General features: G+C 37.6%; 1 protein-coding gene across 2 annotated transcripts; it reads left to right on the top strand.

Moving 5' to 3' along the window:
- Window positions 1-997: 997 nt before the first annotated feature.
- LOC117293695 lies at window positions 998-15,552 on the top strand. Of its 2 annotated transcripts, none has more exons than XM_033776101.1 (14): window positions 998-1,119; window positions 2,605-2,809; window positions 3,338-3,534; window positions 4,228-4,379; window positions 4,905-5,047; window positions 5,803-5,943; window positions 6,629-6,831; window positions 7,622-7,713; window positions 8,202-8,320; window positions 8,841-8,989; window positions 9,663-9,750; window positions 11,793-11,954; window positions 12,484-12,730; window positions 13,395-15,552. In XM_033776101.1, exons 2-14 carry the CDS (start codon window positions 2,615-2,617, stop codon window positions 13,661-13,663), a joined length of 2,157 nt encoding a protein of 718 aa, XP_033631992.1. In that variant the 5' UTR covers window positions 998-1,119; window positions 2,605-2,614; the 3' UTR covers window positions 13,664-15,552. The 2 variants fall into 2 exon arrangements, with proteins under 2 accessions (XP_033631992.1, XP_033631991.1); XM_033776100.1 differs by having other exon boundaries at window positions 2,601-2,809; window positions 13,395-13,835.
- Window positions 15,553-16,032: the final 480 nt, after the last annotated feature.

The raw sequence follows: 16,032 nt of genomic DNA, 5'->3' as shown, positions 1-16,032 counted from the left end.
CTCAATCACTCTGCATAGCTGTAAAAATTGCTTAGTCAATAAGCAGGATACCAGTAACAGCTATCAATTTGCTATGGTATTTGACTGCATGGTATCTAATCTGGTAAGCAAACCTTTCTTCTGTTTAGCTAAAGCAGCTCTGTCAAATTGAGCTCGGAATCATAAAGATGGGTCCAGATCCCTGTGAGGTGTCGCTTGGTAAATTAAACTACAATTTAATGCAATTCAGTTCAATTCAATCAATATTTATTTTCATATTATTGGTCTATCAGAATCAATTGTACGCCCCATTTTTCCGTCTGAAATACATAGAGTCAAATAACATAATAATTTGCAGACAAAGTCACAGGTCGATTATTTTGTATGTTAACTGAAACTACTAGCTTGAACTGAATTTTCTCTTTCAAAATCAATTGAATGATCTTTTCAAGGGTTTAAATCGGGGCGAACATAGCTGCTGTTACATCACTTGACTAATCTTATTACAAGTCTCCATTTTCTTATACACACCGGGAAAGGTTTCATTGTTTTTTCACAATGGTTAAAGTGGCATAGAGGATGGGGGGTTGCCAGTGCATGCAATTTAGCAACAAAGAGGTCCGTCCATTAAGCATTGTGAGGAATCGCAGTCTGTATTTAGTAAATGATTTCTGGGCAACTATTCAAGGCGAGAACAAATCGGTCGGTTTTAACAATAGTAAGATTTGCAGTACCAAAAGCACATTCCTCAAATTGGTAATGAACAAAGAACCACCTCTGTCGTGGACTAGACTTCATCTGATTGGTTCTTCCAAATCATCCCAGCGAGGGGGCGTTGGCTGAAGGCATACTTCCAATCCACGCGGTACACCAGAGCAGATACTCGCCATGCTGGAAGGTTTGTCAGTGACAAAAAAACAAAGAACCTGTGGCTAGACTGTATCTGATTGGCTGGTCAGAGTCGTCTCAGCAAAGGGGTGTTCGCTGAAGGTGTATACCTGCAACCGGAGGGCTACAAACACCAGAGTCCAGCTAGTCGCCATACTGGAAGGTTGTCCATCGACTGAGCTCTCATAACGTCTTGTTTTGTAACTTGGCACGCAGAGCAAGCAGCGTGCTAGAAATCCACGGCTAAAAGCAGTAAGTTAACAACAATTCAATGCGTCTTGAAGATTTACCAATGTACTTCATTCACTTTATACCCCAAACTTAAAGCAGTAGTAAACGGACAGTGTTGTTACACATACTAGTTTTGGGTCATAATGTGTGCAAAATGGCAGGTCCAATTTCCAATGCAATGTTTTTCTACCACCTTTGTGTCATTTCACTTCAGGTAAAAAAAAACTCAGTCATGTGCCTCACTACTCCGTCGTAATTCACTCCATCAAGTAAACCACAAGACAAGTTGACTTGGTACATTTTTAGAATAACTTCGACTTAAAGCCATTATACACTTTCGGTAAACAGTATTGTCCAAGTCCCACACTTCATGTATCACAACTTATATATAAAATAACAAACCTGTGAAAATTTAGGCTCAATCGGTCATCGGAGTCGGGAGAAAATAACGGGAAAACCCACTCTTGTTTTCGCGCGTTTCGCCGTGTCATGACATGTGTTTAAAATAAATCCGTAATTCTCGCTAACGAGAATTGATATTGTTTTTTGAATACATGTTATCTCAAAAAGTAAAGCATTTCATGGAATAATATTTCAAGAGAAAACTTTCACCATTACTTTATGTCAATCCTGTAAATTATTTGTAAATCTGTGAACTTTTTTGTCTGTACCGAAAGTGTATAATGGCTTACAGCAGAGACAAATATTGACTGGAGCGGCTCTTGAACCGGCCACCTCCGGGCGTAAATCCGGATGTCGACGGTTCAAGTCATTGGCCAGTCGCGTTTTCTCTGTTCAACCCACAATAATTTGTTGGAAGGTATTAGGAAAATAAGATAGTAAGCGTGGCATGCTTATCTCATCACATGGTTCGAGAAATCTATGACGGCCATTACAATCTGTGGCTTTGGAATTGTTTAGAATTTGTTGCAATTTCAAGTGTTTTTAAAGCACCTTAGATATTTATTCCTTCCCCCTTTTATTTTGTTTTTAAAATTGATTGATATTAATCGACCTTTCTCGAAGAGGAAGAGACTGGTGGTTAAAATAAAATATTATATTCAAGTTTTACTTTATTAGTATGTATGAATATTTTACTTTAAGATCTTTGTTCGAAAATGCCTTATGGAGACTGCAGAACGAACGCTGCCCTGTGTTAAATGTGTGTGTGGCGTAACGTTTGTTGACTTAACATTTGCATTGACATAATAATACTAAAACGGTATTGGAAGATGTTTGTTGAAAGGGCTGTTTAGAATAATTACGTAAAGTTGTACTGATGACAATTATAGCCGAAAAAATGTTCTGAAAAATACGCCCATGCTTTACTAAATTGTGAGGATAAAATTGTTAATGTGACTTTGCTTAGAAAATAATGCATCGACAATTTGACCGAAGTAAGATCATCCGATTTGAGTTCAATTAGTCATTAATGCAACTGTATGCTTCACAGCTAGATCATTGAGTTCAATTAGTCATTAATGCAACTGTTTGCTTCACAGCTAGATCAGCAACCATGGCCGTTCAACTCGAGACTTACTTCTTCCTAACCCTTCTCACGTTCGCCATACTCCCCGGGGAATCTGAAGCAGCTTTCGGCCAAACCATCGATGACAAAGTGACAGATTTTCGCTTCAAGAATATGGGGGAAGCCTATATATCAGAGTTTGAGATAGTCGACAGCAAAGCCAACTTCGAAGTCGTTTTGGAGGTAAGTCACTGTTATATCGGCCGTTGGGTAACAAATTGTCCTTTTACTAAAGTTAATCAATCATCAATGCATTGCCCCGTAGACCTTACATATCTATTATACCGTGTTAACGTCGCCTTTACCTTTAGGCAAATTGTTCACCAGTCTATACAGGAAAGAACATAGAATCATTTATGGAAATTGTGTGAGTTATTGGAAATGTAAGGCATAATAAAACGTGTTGAGCTACTGTTTTCTATACAAAACCGTAAAAACGTTTTGGTTTTTTGTTTGGATTGTCTTGTTGGGGGTTTATGGTTTAGCATATACCCTTCCAATTGAAATTGCCGAATGTGGGGTGGGAGCAAAATAATGAAAGTACACCAAGCGAGTCAAGTATTGGCTTATAAGATGCCATTCTTTGTAGCCAGTACTTTCACAACGTCTTTACACAAAACAGCAGCTTACTAGATGGACATTTTCCGCAAAGTGAGTGGTAAGACCGAGTACTCTCCAACTGTTGCTTATTGGTACATTTATTACTTTCAGGACACACTAAACGAAGCCGAGTATTGGGTGGTAGACTTCGAGCCGTATAACATGAATAAGAACACTGCTGTAGATCCATACACTGGGGACATCAACCCAGAAAACACTGGTCAATGTTCGAATGTCATGTTTGATGCACCGTACAATCAGCAAGACGTGGCTGCTGGATACTACTTCAGTGATGTCGGCAACTTCATGTAAGTTCATTAATTTTAGGATGTTTCTAGCTACATTTCTTTTAAGAGAAAAACTTTAATATACGTTTGGTACTCACTTCTAGAAAAAATGACAATAAAAACGATTGGTTAGCCTGCAGCAGCTTTTGATTTGCTAAAGGCATTTTAAGAACATTTATTTTCAAATTAATGTGCTTACATTAAAATATATCAGTTTTTTATGCACCGAAATTTGATTCTCAGAAACGTTACTGCCAATAACGCTTCTCAGCTTGTGTACTTCAATTACGGATTTTTTTTTATGCATGGACAATATTGCTCCGGATGTTTGGCAATATCAAAAACGCAACCAACTTTTGAAATGAAATGTTGACAAAACCAAAACCAAAAACCAAAGCTATACTTTTCATGTAATTCCTAAAATAAAGATTACATCTCGGTATAAGTTTGAGCCCGAGATCTTCTTAAAGTACAATAAACCGAGCCAGTAATCTTGTAAGGGCTACGTGGGCATTGCGGTAGTAATCAGGCAATGAGGCCTTGTCACATGAGGCAACTTTGACTATGACAATTGTTGAGGCAACCAACTGCAGTGCATGTAAAAGGTAGACTTCAGTAGCACATCAATACTTTTCAAACAATATCTTTACCACAACAATCCCCAATGTCTTACGAATCCCATGACATTAATGTTTTGTATTGTCAATTTCGAAGATCTCGTAACGTGAGCATTCTAGATGACCAGAGCAATGGAGACAGTGTACATAAGCGTCTCTTCACTAGTTACGTACGAGGACAGTCCTTCACTGATATTGACAGCGATGGTGTGAATATACAGAGACGAGATTATATCTTATCATTCAACCGTAAGAAATCATTCATCTTTAACTGTCCCTTTCACAAAAAACTTTTTTTAAATCCATTGTCACCAAATAATGGTCATTTAATGTGTTTCAATGCAAGTACCTACGATCATTTATAGACCAATTTCATTGATTGTGCTCTTCTTTGACGTCCCATTGAAAATCATTATTGGGTCCTTGTTCCAATCCCTACCATAACATCCCTTTGAATATCGGACTTGAATGTTTTTCATTCTTTTTTCTTGAAGTTTGTTAAGACCATTTGTACGTAAACGCACCCATAACTGGTTGAGCTTTTGGTTCAAATTTGAGAGTTTGCTCCTAACTATGTAAACAAATGATTAACAAGCAGACCCTTGGTTCACTCACATTAACACGTCGATGCAAATCTTAGTCTCAAGTTTTGGGAGTTAAGCGTAGGGGTTTTTATATATGTTTGATGCTTTTGTTATATTTTTCAACTTGCATAGAAACTGGAAAAATAAACGGTGTTTCACAAGTGCAATTTTTATATGTTACAATTTTCAGAAAACTTTGGGTTCTTTTTCAACTGTACAAACACCATGGGAGAAAACATCTGGAGTTTTGCAAATACAACCGACACCATTGAGTTCCGATCCACAATTTACTTTACGAATGTTCGACCAGTGGATCCAGCAGATGGTACAAAGGTATGATGGTGACTTGTAGGAGGAATTACTCACATTATAATATAAAAAATATGAATGTATAAGGAACACGACTTTAGCATAGGCTCCTCCTGGAATAATACTTAACAATTTAAGGGAAATGTCATTAAGACCTTTAACTTGATTTATGTTTTAGAACGTTTCTGCTGTTAGAGTACATTTTTAAATCATGGCTAAAACAAATAGACGGGGAAAGTTATTTTTTTAAATAGTTTATTGACATCAAAAATGCGCTTTCTCTAACTGGAACGTTCGTGTAAAAATTTAATATCAACCTCCAAGCAGAAAAATTAGCTAAGGACAACAACATATGCTTACCAGAATAAAGTTACCAGTTCACCCAGACTACTGTCCATGTCAGCCGACAAGCTGTTACTGGTATACTACTCATTCCTGCTTAGCAACAATTTAATAAACAATAAGTTCTGCTTAAAGTTTTGGCATCGGGAAACTCGTTGTGATAACTCCCAATTTATATAAGTGTAAAACTTGCATTTATCTCGACATCAAGCTTCTTTTAAAATCTTTTGATTATTCACAACAGTCCTACTATACATCATTATTTGACTAAGTTGGGGTTGCACGGTATAAAAAACAGAGCGGGATTTGAACCAACGACCTCCGGAATAGTGTGCCGGCACTCCAACTGAACGAAATGTTATATTTGTTTGTTGCGTGGGAAGCGGTTTTGGTCAACGATACTAATTTCTCATTCTTCTTCTTCTCTCTTCGTTCAGGGTATGTCTTGGGTAACATCAAACGTGGATCTTATATACCGTCTAAACAGAGTTGCCATCGTTAACTTCATTGTCAGTTCCACCGCTCTGGTGAAACCAGTACTGGACTTTGTTATCATTGAACCATACTTTGATGCTCAGGTATGTAATCATCTTTGTAATAAATCTCCAGTGTTATCGAACAAGTAAACAAAAGGCCAAGAAGTCGACTTTGTTACTAACATCTATAGATTTGATTCTAGCGTATCAAAGCTTCTTTTAACACTGGCCTGGTTGGGGAACACTGGCAAACAGAAGGGAAGCACATATACTGAATAGCTTTTCGAAAACGATAAATGTACATCTTGATATAAACTACCAGACCTATACAAACTCCTAACCTGACAGATTCAGACTAGGAAACTCCAACTATTTAGAAATGTCTGCTTCCAACTCGCAATTTGATGGCAACTCTTGTTACCCCGAACCTTAAAGTCTTGGCCCAACCTCCAGTAATTATCTACCATCACTCAATCCTGTTTAACAACCTTCAAAGCTGCTGCTCTTAATGAAAAGTTCCTTAGTCCATTATCCGCCACCTTCAGTCAAAAATCAACTAATGTGACCCGTGCATTTTATCCAATGTCGTCTTCTAGCCTATTCACTCCACTGCAGGAGGAAAGCATCTTAACCAATTCTCAATCTCACTCTATCCTGCGCTGTCTGTTGCCAAGCAATGCCCTTGTATGTACTTAGGACATCTCTCCATCTTCTGTTTTGTCGCCCTCTTTTTTTTCTAGTTTCGTGGAGTCCAATGTATTTACAATATTTGTTAATTTGATTACAGGGAGATCCTGAGCCAAACAGAGCGTCAATTGAGATTCAATTCCAGACCACCATTGAATCACCCGGTGGTGAACTACTGGCACTGTACAACGCAACATCACTTCAATATATTGCACGAGACCAAGTTGCAGGTGAAAATAGCAGTCTCAATTTAGATCTGGACTATATCTATCCGGACGGCCCACAACAGTGTCAATACGTAGAGTAAGTGTTTGAAACTATCCTTGGCATGGTATAATCATTATTCTAGAATGAAAATAAAACAGTACCTCTGCTAAGAATAATGGTGTCCATTTAATTGTGGTATCAACCGAGGTGCCAACTAGTTTGTTCGTTATCAGACGCATCAAGGAGCAGTTTTAGTCTGGTGCTATCTTTCGTTAGTTCGAATCCATTTGGCTCGAGAAAAATTAGAGCAATCTTTACAAAGGGTTTCAACACAATGTAGGGTTTTGAGAAATTGTGTCGACTTAAAAGACAAAAGCAAAATTGTTCTTGAAAATACAATACTTTATTATTCGAGTTTTTATGAATTCCATAACTAGTATTGAACAAAATTCATGCGAAGCGACTACTTTATTGGCGATCTTCAGAAACATTATGTTTTTTTTTGTTTTTTTTGGTTTGTTTTTTTAAAGATAACCGCAAGTTACATTTAGGAATTATTTAATATGTGTGTGTTTCTCTTATTAACTGTTGAAGACAGGGTTACAAGTCATGAGATGCGAATAACCCGAAAGCCTTGAGTCGATGGTATGACAAATGAATAAGTGTGCATACGTTGTTATACCTTTGGGTGCTTGGCAATTGGCGTTGTGTATCAATGTTAATTTGGGATACAGTTGCATCTACTTCTAAATTGCCTTCGTTTCAATTTTGGTATAAGACCTCGTCGTGGAGTTATTTTGCTATAATATTATGGATTTCTCAAAATTATTGATGATGTTTAGACTAATGCTGTACTTACTTTGACCCGTGAAACGTATCTTTGCAGAACCGACAAATGCCGACAGACCTGGCTGTTCAAATTCGTTATTGATCTAAACGTGGAAATCGTTGAGAATGACTTGCCTATCGATGCAACAGGTAAACGGATATTTATATCAGCTTTAAAGCATGAAACGTTTCAACAAAATAATGTACGGTTTTCATAGGGAGTAGAAATAAACCATTTTAGAACGTTTTCGAAAGAGTTGTAAAACAAAAAGGGTCTAATTAACAATAAGATTATACCAAGATTGCCGTTTTGTTTGAGAAACTGTGGGCTGAAAGTGGACTACTTCATGTATGCAAACAAAAATTGTCTTTGTAATAGTTATTACGTCATAATTGCCAAATATTGGTATAGAAAGAACTAGGCAAATATAACGAATATCCTAGACTATTTCAATATTCGATTCCCCTAATATTTAATGCCCTATTGTTTACAATTTATAAATACATCTTCGTATTCGATAGGTAATTTTTGGTAAAGTGTAGACTCTTTGAAACGTGACTTTCCGAATAGATAAAGTGCTCATTTTGTTCCAAGAAGTCTTTTTCATGAAACATTATACACAATTTATTTTGTAAAGGTACCTTTAAATTCCGGTTTGCCAAACACCAGTGTGTCGACGCGACCGAGGCAAACCCAAGTGATTGCGTTGACCTAGGCCTGGACCCTTTCACCATCTCTCTTGAGGTCACCATACAGGTAAGGGCTAAACAGGGTACACCCATCTAAAAAGGCAGACAACAGAGCGTCGAGCTAATACATTTTTTGTGGGACCTCAAAATATTCTTGACTAAACAAATTTGAGAGCCCAATATATAGGGTACAGTGTAAAACGGGAGTTGTTGACTTCCAACTTTTTTTTTTTTTTTATGAGACCCTGAAATAAATGGCCCTATTTGCCGGAACATTTTTCAAGATTGATGCTCGGACGTATGGGAAATTAAAACTGGTTTAGGTGTATATTTGGAGAGTGAGTAACTCGACAGGCACTCTGGGACTCCCATTATTAAATTGAGCCGAGGACTAAAAAATAGTCGATGCTTAATTTTCCCTTTACTGTAAAAGCTGAGAGACTTCTAAATATGATTAGTGTATTTGTTTCATATTTACCCACCCCTTACACACAACTCTCTTGTTATGAAGCTAAACAAAGTTGTTTTATTATTTAATGTAAAACTATTGACGGATTTATCGTTGTGTTTTCATTCAATGCCATCAGACAGTTGTTCAAGTTGTGGACGCAACGAAAGACAGCCCGACCGTCATATTGGTCTCCATGAGCGGGGCGAATGGAGAGGATCTACGGGGTGGTGTCAGCCCTCCAACACGTGGAGTTAATCACCTTGAAGATGTCAATATCGTAGTCAAGTAAGTCACTCCTATTATTACGATAAAGCATGCGACAACTATAATGGAGTCTAATGTTAAATTTGCATCGGGGACAAAGAATATTCATTTGGGTTTTACTTATAACACATCGATGAATGCGAGCACTGTATACTCGGTACTTATATAACCCATCGATGAATGCGAGCACTGTATACTCGGTACTTATAACCCATCGATGAATGCGAGCACTGTATACTCGGTACTTTCCAGAGTTCTGTGGAAACAAAATCACAAGCATATTACTCGTGTTGGATTCGAACCCAAAACCTTTGTAGAGTCTACAGTGTGGTATTGTTGAAAGTGTGTAAAGTAAAGCCTACCCAACTTGGTCAGACTAGTAAGGTGGGTTGGGATTTCAACCCCTCGTCAAGGCGAGAGGGACAGGGCACACTTTCATTAAGTTGCTAAGCAGAAAATACTGATTGACAAATGTCTTTGCTAACCAGAAATTAAGTCGGACAAGCCAAAACAGTGCAAACTAAATGTAATTTGGGTTGGTAACCTGATTCTGCCAAGTTACACTCTGTTTTTAGCTCGTTTTGTGCTGAATGGCTTTATGAATTTGGGACCAGATGTGTGTATGAGAGTTTGTTTAGAACCCACGGGTGGGACCAGGAATCTAAATTCAGCAAACTTTGTATTTTTTTTTAAGATACACTCCCGAGTTCCTGCGAAGTGATTTTGACCTTGATTTGACCCTTTTCATGGTGTGTAAGGAGGATAAAACAAACTCCCCAGGGGTAAGTCAAATAAAAGCAGACTGACAACGATTCAAAATTGCAGCGAAATAACCAGACAAGTTGTCAATGCAGTAATTGGTGTCATTCTAGAAGCTCACTGCCTCAGTTAAAGGCAGTGGACACTATTGGTAATTACTCAAAATAATTATTGGCATAAAACCTTACTTGGTAACAAGTAATGGGGAGAGGTTGATGGTATAAAACATTTTGAGAAACAGCTCCCTCTGAAGTGACCTAATTTAGGAGAATGAAGTAATTTTCCGCAAATTTGATTTCGAGACCTCAAGTTTAGAACTTGAGGTCTCGAAATCAAGCATCTGAAAGCACACAACTTCGTGTGACAATGGTGTTTTTTCTTTGATAGTTATTTCGCAACTCCGACGACCGATCGAGCTCAAATTTTCACAGGTTTGATATTTTATGCTGATGTTGAGATACACCAAGTGAGAAGACTGGTCTTTGACAATTACCAATAGTGTACACTGTCTTTAAGTCTTGCTGTATTAAAGACACTGGCCACCTTTGGTAATTGTCAAAGACCCGTCTTCTCACTTGGTGTATGTCAACAGATGCATAAAATAACAAACCTGTGAACATTTGAACTTAATTAGTAGTCGAAGTTGCGAGATAATAATGAAGGAAAAAACACTCTTGTCACACGAAGTTGTGTGCTTTCAGCATAACAAAAATACTTGATTTCGAGACCTCAAAATCTCTGAGGTCTCGAAATCCAATTCGTGAAAAATTACTTCTTTCTCGAAAACTACGTTACTTCACAAGGAGCCGTTTCTCACAATGTTCTATACTATCAACAGCTCCCCATAACTCGTCACCAAGAAAGGTTTTATGCTAATAATTATTTTGAGTAATTACCGATTGTGTCCACTGTCTTTAAAAGCCGTTATTCCTCCTGAAATTGAGCTGTAATTTGACCGTGTATGTATTAGACGTCCACCCACTACATTTACTTCCATAGTGGCGCTGGTTACCCAAATTTCCTATCCTCTAGTATAGAGAAATAGTTCTGTCTGAAATGATAGAAAAGATACTGAAATAACATTTTAAATACCGCAATACTTACTGTTGCTTATTTCGATCAAACCTGATTCAAACTTGAAATAATTCATTACATCTAGATTTTGATGACATTTCCGCATGTTGGTTGGGTGGTGTGTTAATTACAAACAAGAGAACGAACACGGGAATTTAATCGAAGAATGAACCATCTTTCTTATCATTCAGAAAATCGATTTAGATCACGAGTCTAACCTTGGATTACATAAGGGTAACAATAATGTTGGTGCTCATCTTGCTGTGTTGGTTCCGTAAAGCTTACTTACTTACACTGTCCTAACCTTTCTTATTGCCCTTCTTATTGCCCTTCTTATTGCCCTTCTTATTGCCCTTCTTATTGCCTTTCTTATTGCCCTTCTTATTGCCCTTCTTATTGCCCTTCTTATTGCCCTTCTTATTGCCCTTCTTATTGCCCTTCTTATTGCCCTTCTCATTGCCCTTCTCATTGCCTTTCTCATTGCCCTTCTCATTGCCTTTCTCATTGCCTTTCTCATTGCCCTTCTCATTGCCTTTCTCATTGCCTTTCTCATTGCCTTTCTCATTGCCCTTCTTATTGCCTTTCTTATTGCCCTTCTTATTGCCCTTCTTATTGCCCTTCTTATTGCCCTTCTTATTGCCCTTCTTATTGCCCTTCTTATTGCCCTTCTTATTGCCCTTCTTATTGCCCTTCTTATTGCCCTTCTTATTGCCCTTCTTATTGCCTTTCTTATTGCCTTTCTTATTGCCCTTCTTATTGCCCTTCTTATTGCCCTTCTTATTGCCCTTCTTATTGCCCTTCTTATTGCCCTTCTTATTGCCCTTCTTATTGCCCTTCTTATTGCCCTTCTTTTTGCCCTTCTTTTTGCCCTTCTTTTTGCCCTTCTTTTTGCCCTTCTTTTTGCCCTTCTTTTTGCCCTTCTTATTGCCTTTCTTTTTGCCCTTCTTATTGCCTTTCTTTTTGCCTTTCTTATTGCCCACTATTGTTTCAGGGATGTCTGGATGTAGAGATCAGTAACCGTTATGTGGCCTACCAATCTGAGTTCTTCAGATATGCATACGTGGCAGTAGAAGGAGAAGTAACATCTTACAACACAACTGATCTTGATGATGATAATACTGTACAGAACCTCACAACCAACGCATACGATTCGGTAAAGTTTCTCGGATATCTTGCTTGTCTTTGACCAGTAATTATAATAATAATCGGTTATTGTATAGCACTTTGCTCACGCGAATGGCGTCTCATAGCGCTTCCAACAACATTACCCCTTCTGGTAATTCATTATCTTGAAAATGGTGTGCCAATCCGGCCAGTTTTACGCCTTGCTTTGTTGATTATTTGATAATAACGAAAATAATGTACTCTGACGACTTCCTGAAACCAAGAGGCCAACTTATCACGACAAAAATTACCACAGCTAGTTGACTAATACTGTATTCAGTAGTATTCAGTAAATTTATCTTTGTGTGAGATATATTTGACTGCTTTGTTTCATTTTGTTGTCTTCTTGACTAGAGAAATCACCACACAAAGTCGTTATCTCAGTTTCAGTACGTCGTCTTAAAAATAAGTTATCTCGTTTTCTTGAAAATGGTTTGCCAATTCTGATCGTCGTAGATTTTATTATTGAATTATTTAATTCGTGAAACTTTAAACCACTTTTCTCTGCTCCTTTTCAGGCAAATGAAGTGTACAATATAGGGTTCACAAACACTGCCCTGTCCCAGGAGAGGTTGTCCTACACGATCACTACAGTCTTCAGACTAATCGAGAAGCCAGGTAGAAGACGACGAGCTAACCAACCCCAACAACAGATGTTCTCAACCAGATTCGGTGGGATGGATGGGATAGCTGGTCTGGTACCGTACGGACCGCCAAGACACCGAGAAAGACGTGATATCATGAGCGCCGCCGCACTACCACAAGGTACGCACTATAGTTAGCCCTATATAGGACTCTTCCTCTGTACACAGATTCAGTCACTGTAGTACGATACGAACGTGTAAGACCACCAGGGCTAGCACCAAGTTGTAATAAAAGTGTTTTAGTTTTCAAAAATAACTTTAAAAAAAAGTCTCTTCGTTTCAAGATTCCTTCGTAGCTGATGTAGGCCAACAAAATGGTTCCTACCTTTAGACACTGGACACTATTGGTAATTGTCAAAGACCAGTATTCTCACCTGGTGTATCCCCACATAAATGCATCAAATAAAAAACCTGTGAAAATTGGGACTCTTTGGTAAAACTAAAATTGATAAAAGACTTCAATTGAAGCCTTTTATTATTTGAGTGAGAAATTACCTCTTTCTCAAACTAGTTTACTTCAGCGGGAGTCGTTTCTCTGAAGTATGTATACTATCAACAGCTCTCCAATGCTCGTTTTATGGTTACAATTATTTTGAGTAAACGAATTGAAACGGGTATGGCGCAGCTGAATGAGTTACACAACAAATCGAATGGCGCCAATACTTTTTTTGAAGAATGAGAACCTGCATGAAAAGCAAATGTTTTTTTGCTTTTCATAAACTATTCCTTTGTGAACATTATAAATGATTTATCATAGTACAATTGTTTTGATTTATTGTGTGTAGGTCATTTCGTCGAGATGACGTTTAACGGGTGCCCTGAAAACTCAACTTTCTCACCGGCAAGCTACCACTGCGAGTGCAACCGTGTCGGAGAGGCGTACAGCAAAGAGACCTTCACATGCCAAGGATCCAAGTCACTTGCCCCAGATCAAGAAATCATCAATGTTAGAGACAAGGTGCCAGACTCCAGTGCGGCTCCCTCTATTGTTGCTAATAACGCCCTCTTTGTTTGTATTTTTATAGTGTCGATTCTTATTATGTATGTAAAATAATGGCGACAGAACTGTAACACAGTATCAATGTACAACTTAATGGTATATATTTATAGAGAGTTTATTCACAGTAACAATAGTTCATAGTTTAATATACTTTTGGCACGACGCACTCTAATCTTAACAAGAATATCTAAATTAAGTTTAATTTAATGGCTATTGTTGTCCCCCACTATAATTATCAAAAAAAGAAAAATTAATTTATGCACACATTATTGTTTCATGTGCTTTTAAACAACAAAATGCACCTGTTTACAAAAGGTTGCATATAAAAAAAATGTGTGTCATAGTTTTGTGAATACTGTTGCGGATAACCAATATTGCCTAAAATAATGCTTTTAAAAGGAAAGATGAGAGGAGTTTTCAATAATAATACCATGCACATTCATGAGCTTAAATATAAATAGTTGACTAATATGCAATAAGTTTTAACTTTTTGCAACTACGCTGTAGGAATGTGGTTTTTAATTGCAAGTTTAATCAAGAGGATTCTCGAGTACAGTCCAATCTTGATAATGTGTGGTTTGACAAGGAGCAAGCTAAGGGTGCCAGACAGAGGCAGAATAACTAACACTGTAACGAACTGCCCTCAATAGTCTAAGTTATACGAACTATTAGATTGACATCAAGGGACCATTATCCCTGCAAAAATGGTTTCAGTGAACGGATTGACTCCATAAGCTTTTTTGAGATATGGCAGACACAATTACTGAACTTTGGGTAAATTTGTCTGGATACAACCAACTCGAACAGTTTACTCCTTGATTGTCACATACATCAAATAGGCTAGTGGCTTGTATCCAAACTGTTCATTAAAGCAAACTACATGGTTAAATGTTTGATATTGTTTTTGTTTCTTTACAGAAAAACTGTAGCCCTGGAGTAAAGTTATATTGTTTTCTAAAGTTAATGAAAGCTTTGAAAATCAACAAAGTCATTGCTGCTAGAATTTGGTAACCTCTGTACATATTGTCGCCCATTTGAGTATGTACAGGTGGTCCCTTGTTCTTGTATTGCAAACGTTTCTGTAAGGTTTTCACTTTTCTTAGATCAATCAATGCGATTTAATTGCAGTAAAACAAAAGTTTTAATTTCAATAGTTTATTGACTCTCTTGACATTTATATTATTTTAACTATCTATACAAGATGTTTTGTTTACGTTAGAAGATTATTTACTTTGTTGATTTATTCATACTGGCTCGTTGATCAAAATCTGTGTTTGAATTATATTCTAATTGGACAATGTTGACAGAGGTATATAAATTATACTGTTGCCGTTGTTTGATAAGTTTTCAACAATGTTTTTTTTTCCATTTCCATCAACAAGTAAAAACACTAATTCGCATAAAAAAAATCAGATCTAAAAGTTATCAAACACCATAGCTTGAGCTTGTAAAACCAAAATGTAATTTTGACTCGCCGAAAGAAATGTTTTGTTTGATGATGTTTAGTTTCCTTCTACCAGATAACCAGAGAGTTGTTATAATAATGACTTGTAATGGTTCCTCTTAGCTCGTGGCAAAGGCCCTCGGGAAAACAATGGAAGGGCATGTAGTATAGGCCCTATTATACCGGAAAGTGATGCAAAGTATGGTGATTTTAATGCAACTATAAAAGCACATTGAATTATACATGTGTATTTTGGTGTTATCTATTAAACAAATATATTTTTGGCTAAAAACTGTGTTTGGAAAACAACTTTCATTATTCAATTATCATGACTACAAGACCGTACCTATAGGTAAACATTCAGGTTCATGAAAGGTCATCCCACAGTAGACTAATACTTCTAAGCACTGCCAACAATGAAACGGCATTAAGTTTGAACTAGGAAGCCTAAATCCGTATGCTGCACTGCATTTCTGCAATCGGGGCAAGCCCGGGTCGGGTTCTGAACGTGCAGGGGCGACTAGTCTACGGCTAGTTTTATAGTGTGTGGCTCAAGTTGCTGGAGCAAGTTTTAAGTAGTGATTTTACTATGACATTACTGGGCAAAATTTAAACAGCTAATCTTCTTAACCAACTACACCATAAACAACCATGCAAACGCTGAAATATCGGTGTGCTGTTAATTATGTTTTATTCATAAATACCTCGGATAGTTTCGCTATTCCTATTGGTGGAGAGCGCGTCACGTGGGTGTGTATAAACCTTTGTTTATGACCGGTAAATAGTGCTAATTTATGGGCGTGACACGCGAGCTTGCACCTGATCTTATAAGACAGTTTCTTGATTCCTATTGGTCGAGAGCAACGGCTGAAACAGTTGTGCCACATCGCGCGATACGCGCGACGCGCACAGCATTCCCTTATAAGTAGTTGTTTATGCGGAGGGCTTTACCATTTCATAGCTGGAGGGGTGTTGTTGA

The sequence above is a fragment of the Asterias rubens genome, chromosome 8 (genome assembly GCF_902459465.1).
Source record: "Asterias rubens chromosome 8, eAstRub1.3, whole genome shotgun sequence".
In the NCBI taxonomy this organism is placed as follows: Eukaryota; Metazoa; Echinodermata; class Asteroidea; order Forcipulatida; family Asteriidae; genus Asterias; species Asterias rubens.
Note: the sequence above shows the minus strand (reverse complement) of the source record. Positions and strands in the feature narration are given on the sequence as shown.

What these genes read in the sequence shown, in the direction of transcription:
- LOC117293695 (XM_033776101.1), top strand. Translation starts at nt 2,615, where the DNA reads ATGGCCGTTCAACTCGAGACTTACTTCTTCCTAACCCTTCTCACGTTC. An exon ending in ATCCAGCAGATGGTACAAAG is followed by an intron (nt 5,048 to 5,802) that starts GTATGATGGTGA and finishes CTCTTCGTTCAG; the next exon opens with GGTATGTCTTGGGTAACATC. An exon ending in CGCCGCCGCACTACCACAAG is followed by an intron (nt 12,731 to 13,394) that starts GTACGCACTATA and finishes TATTGTGTGTAG; the next exon opens with GTCATTTCGTCGAGATGACG.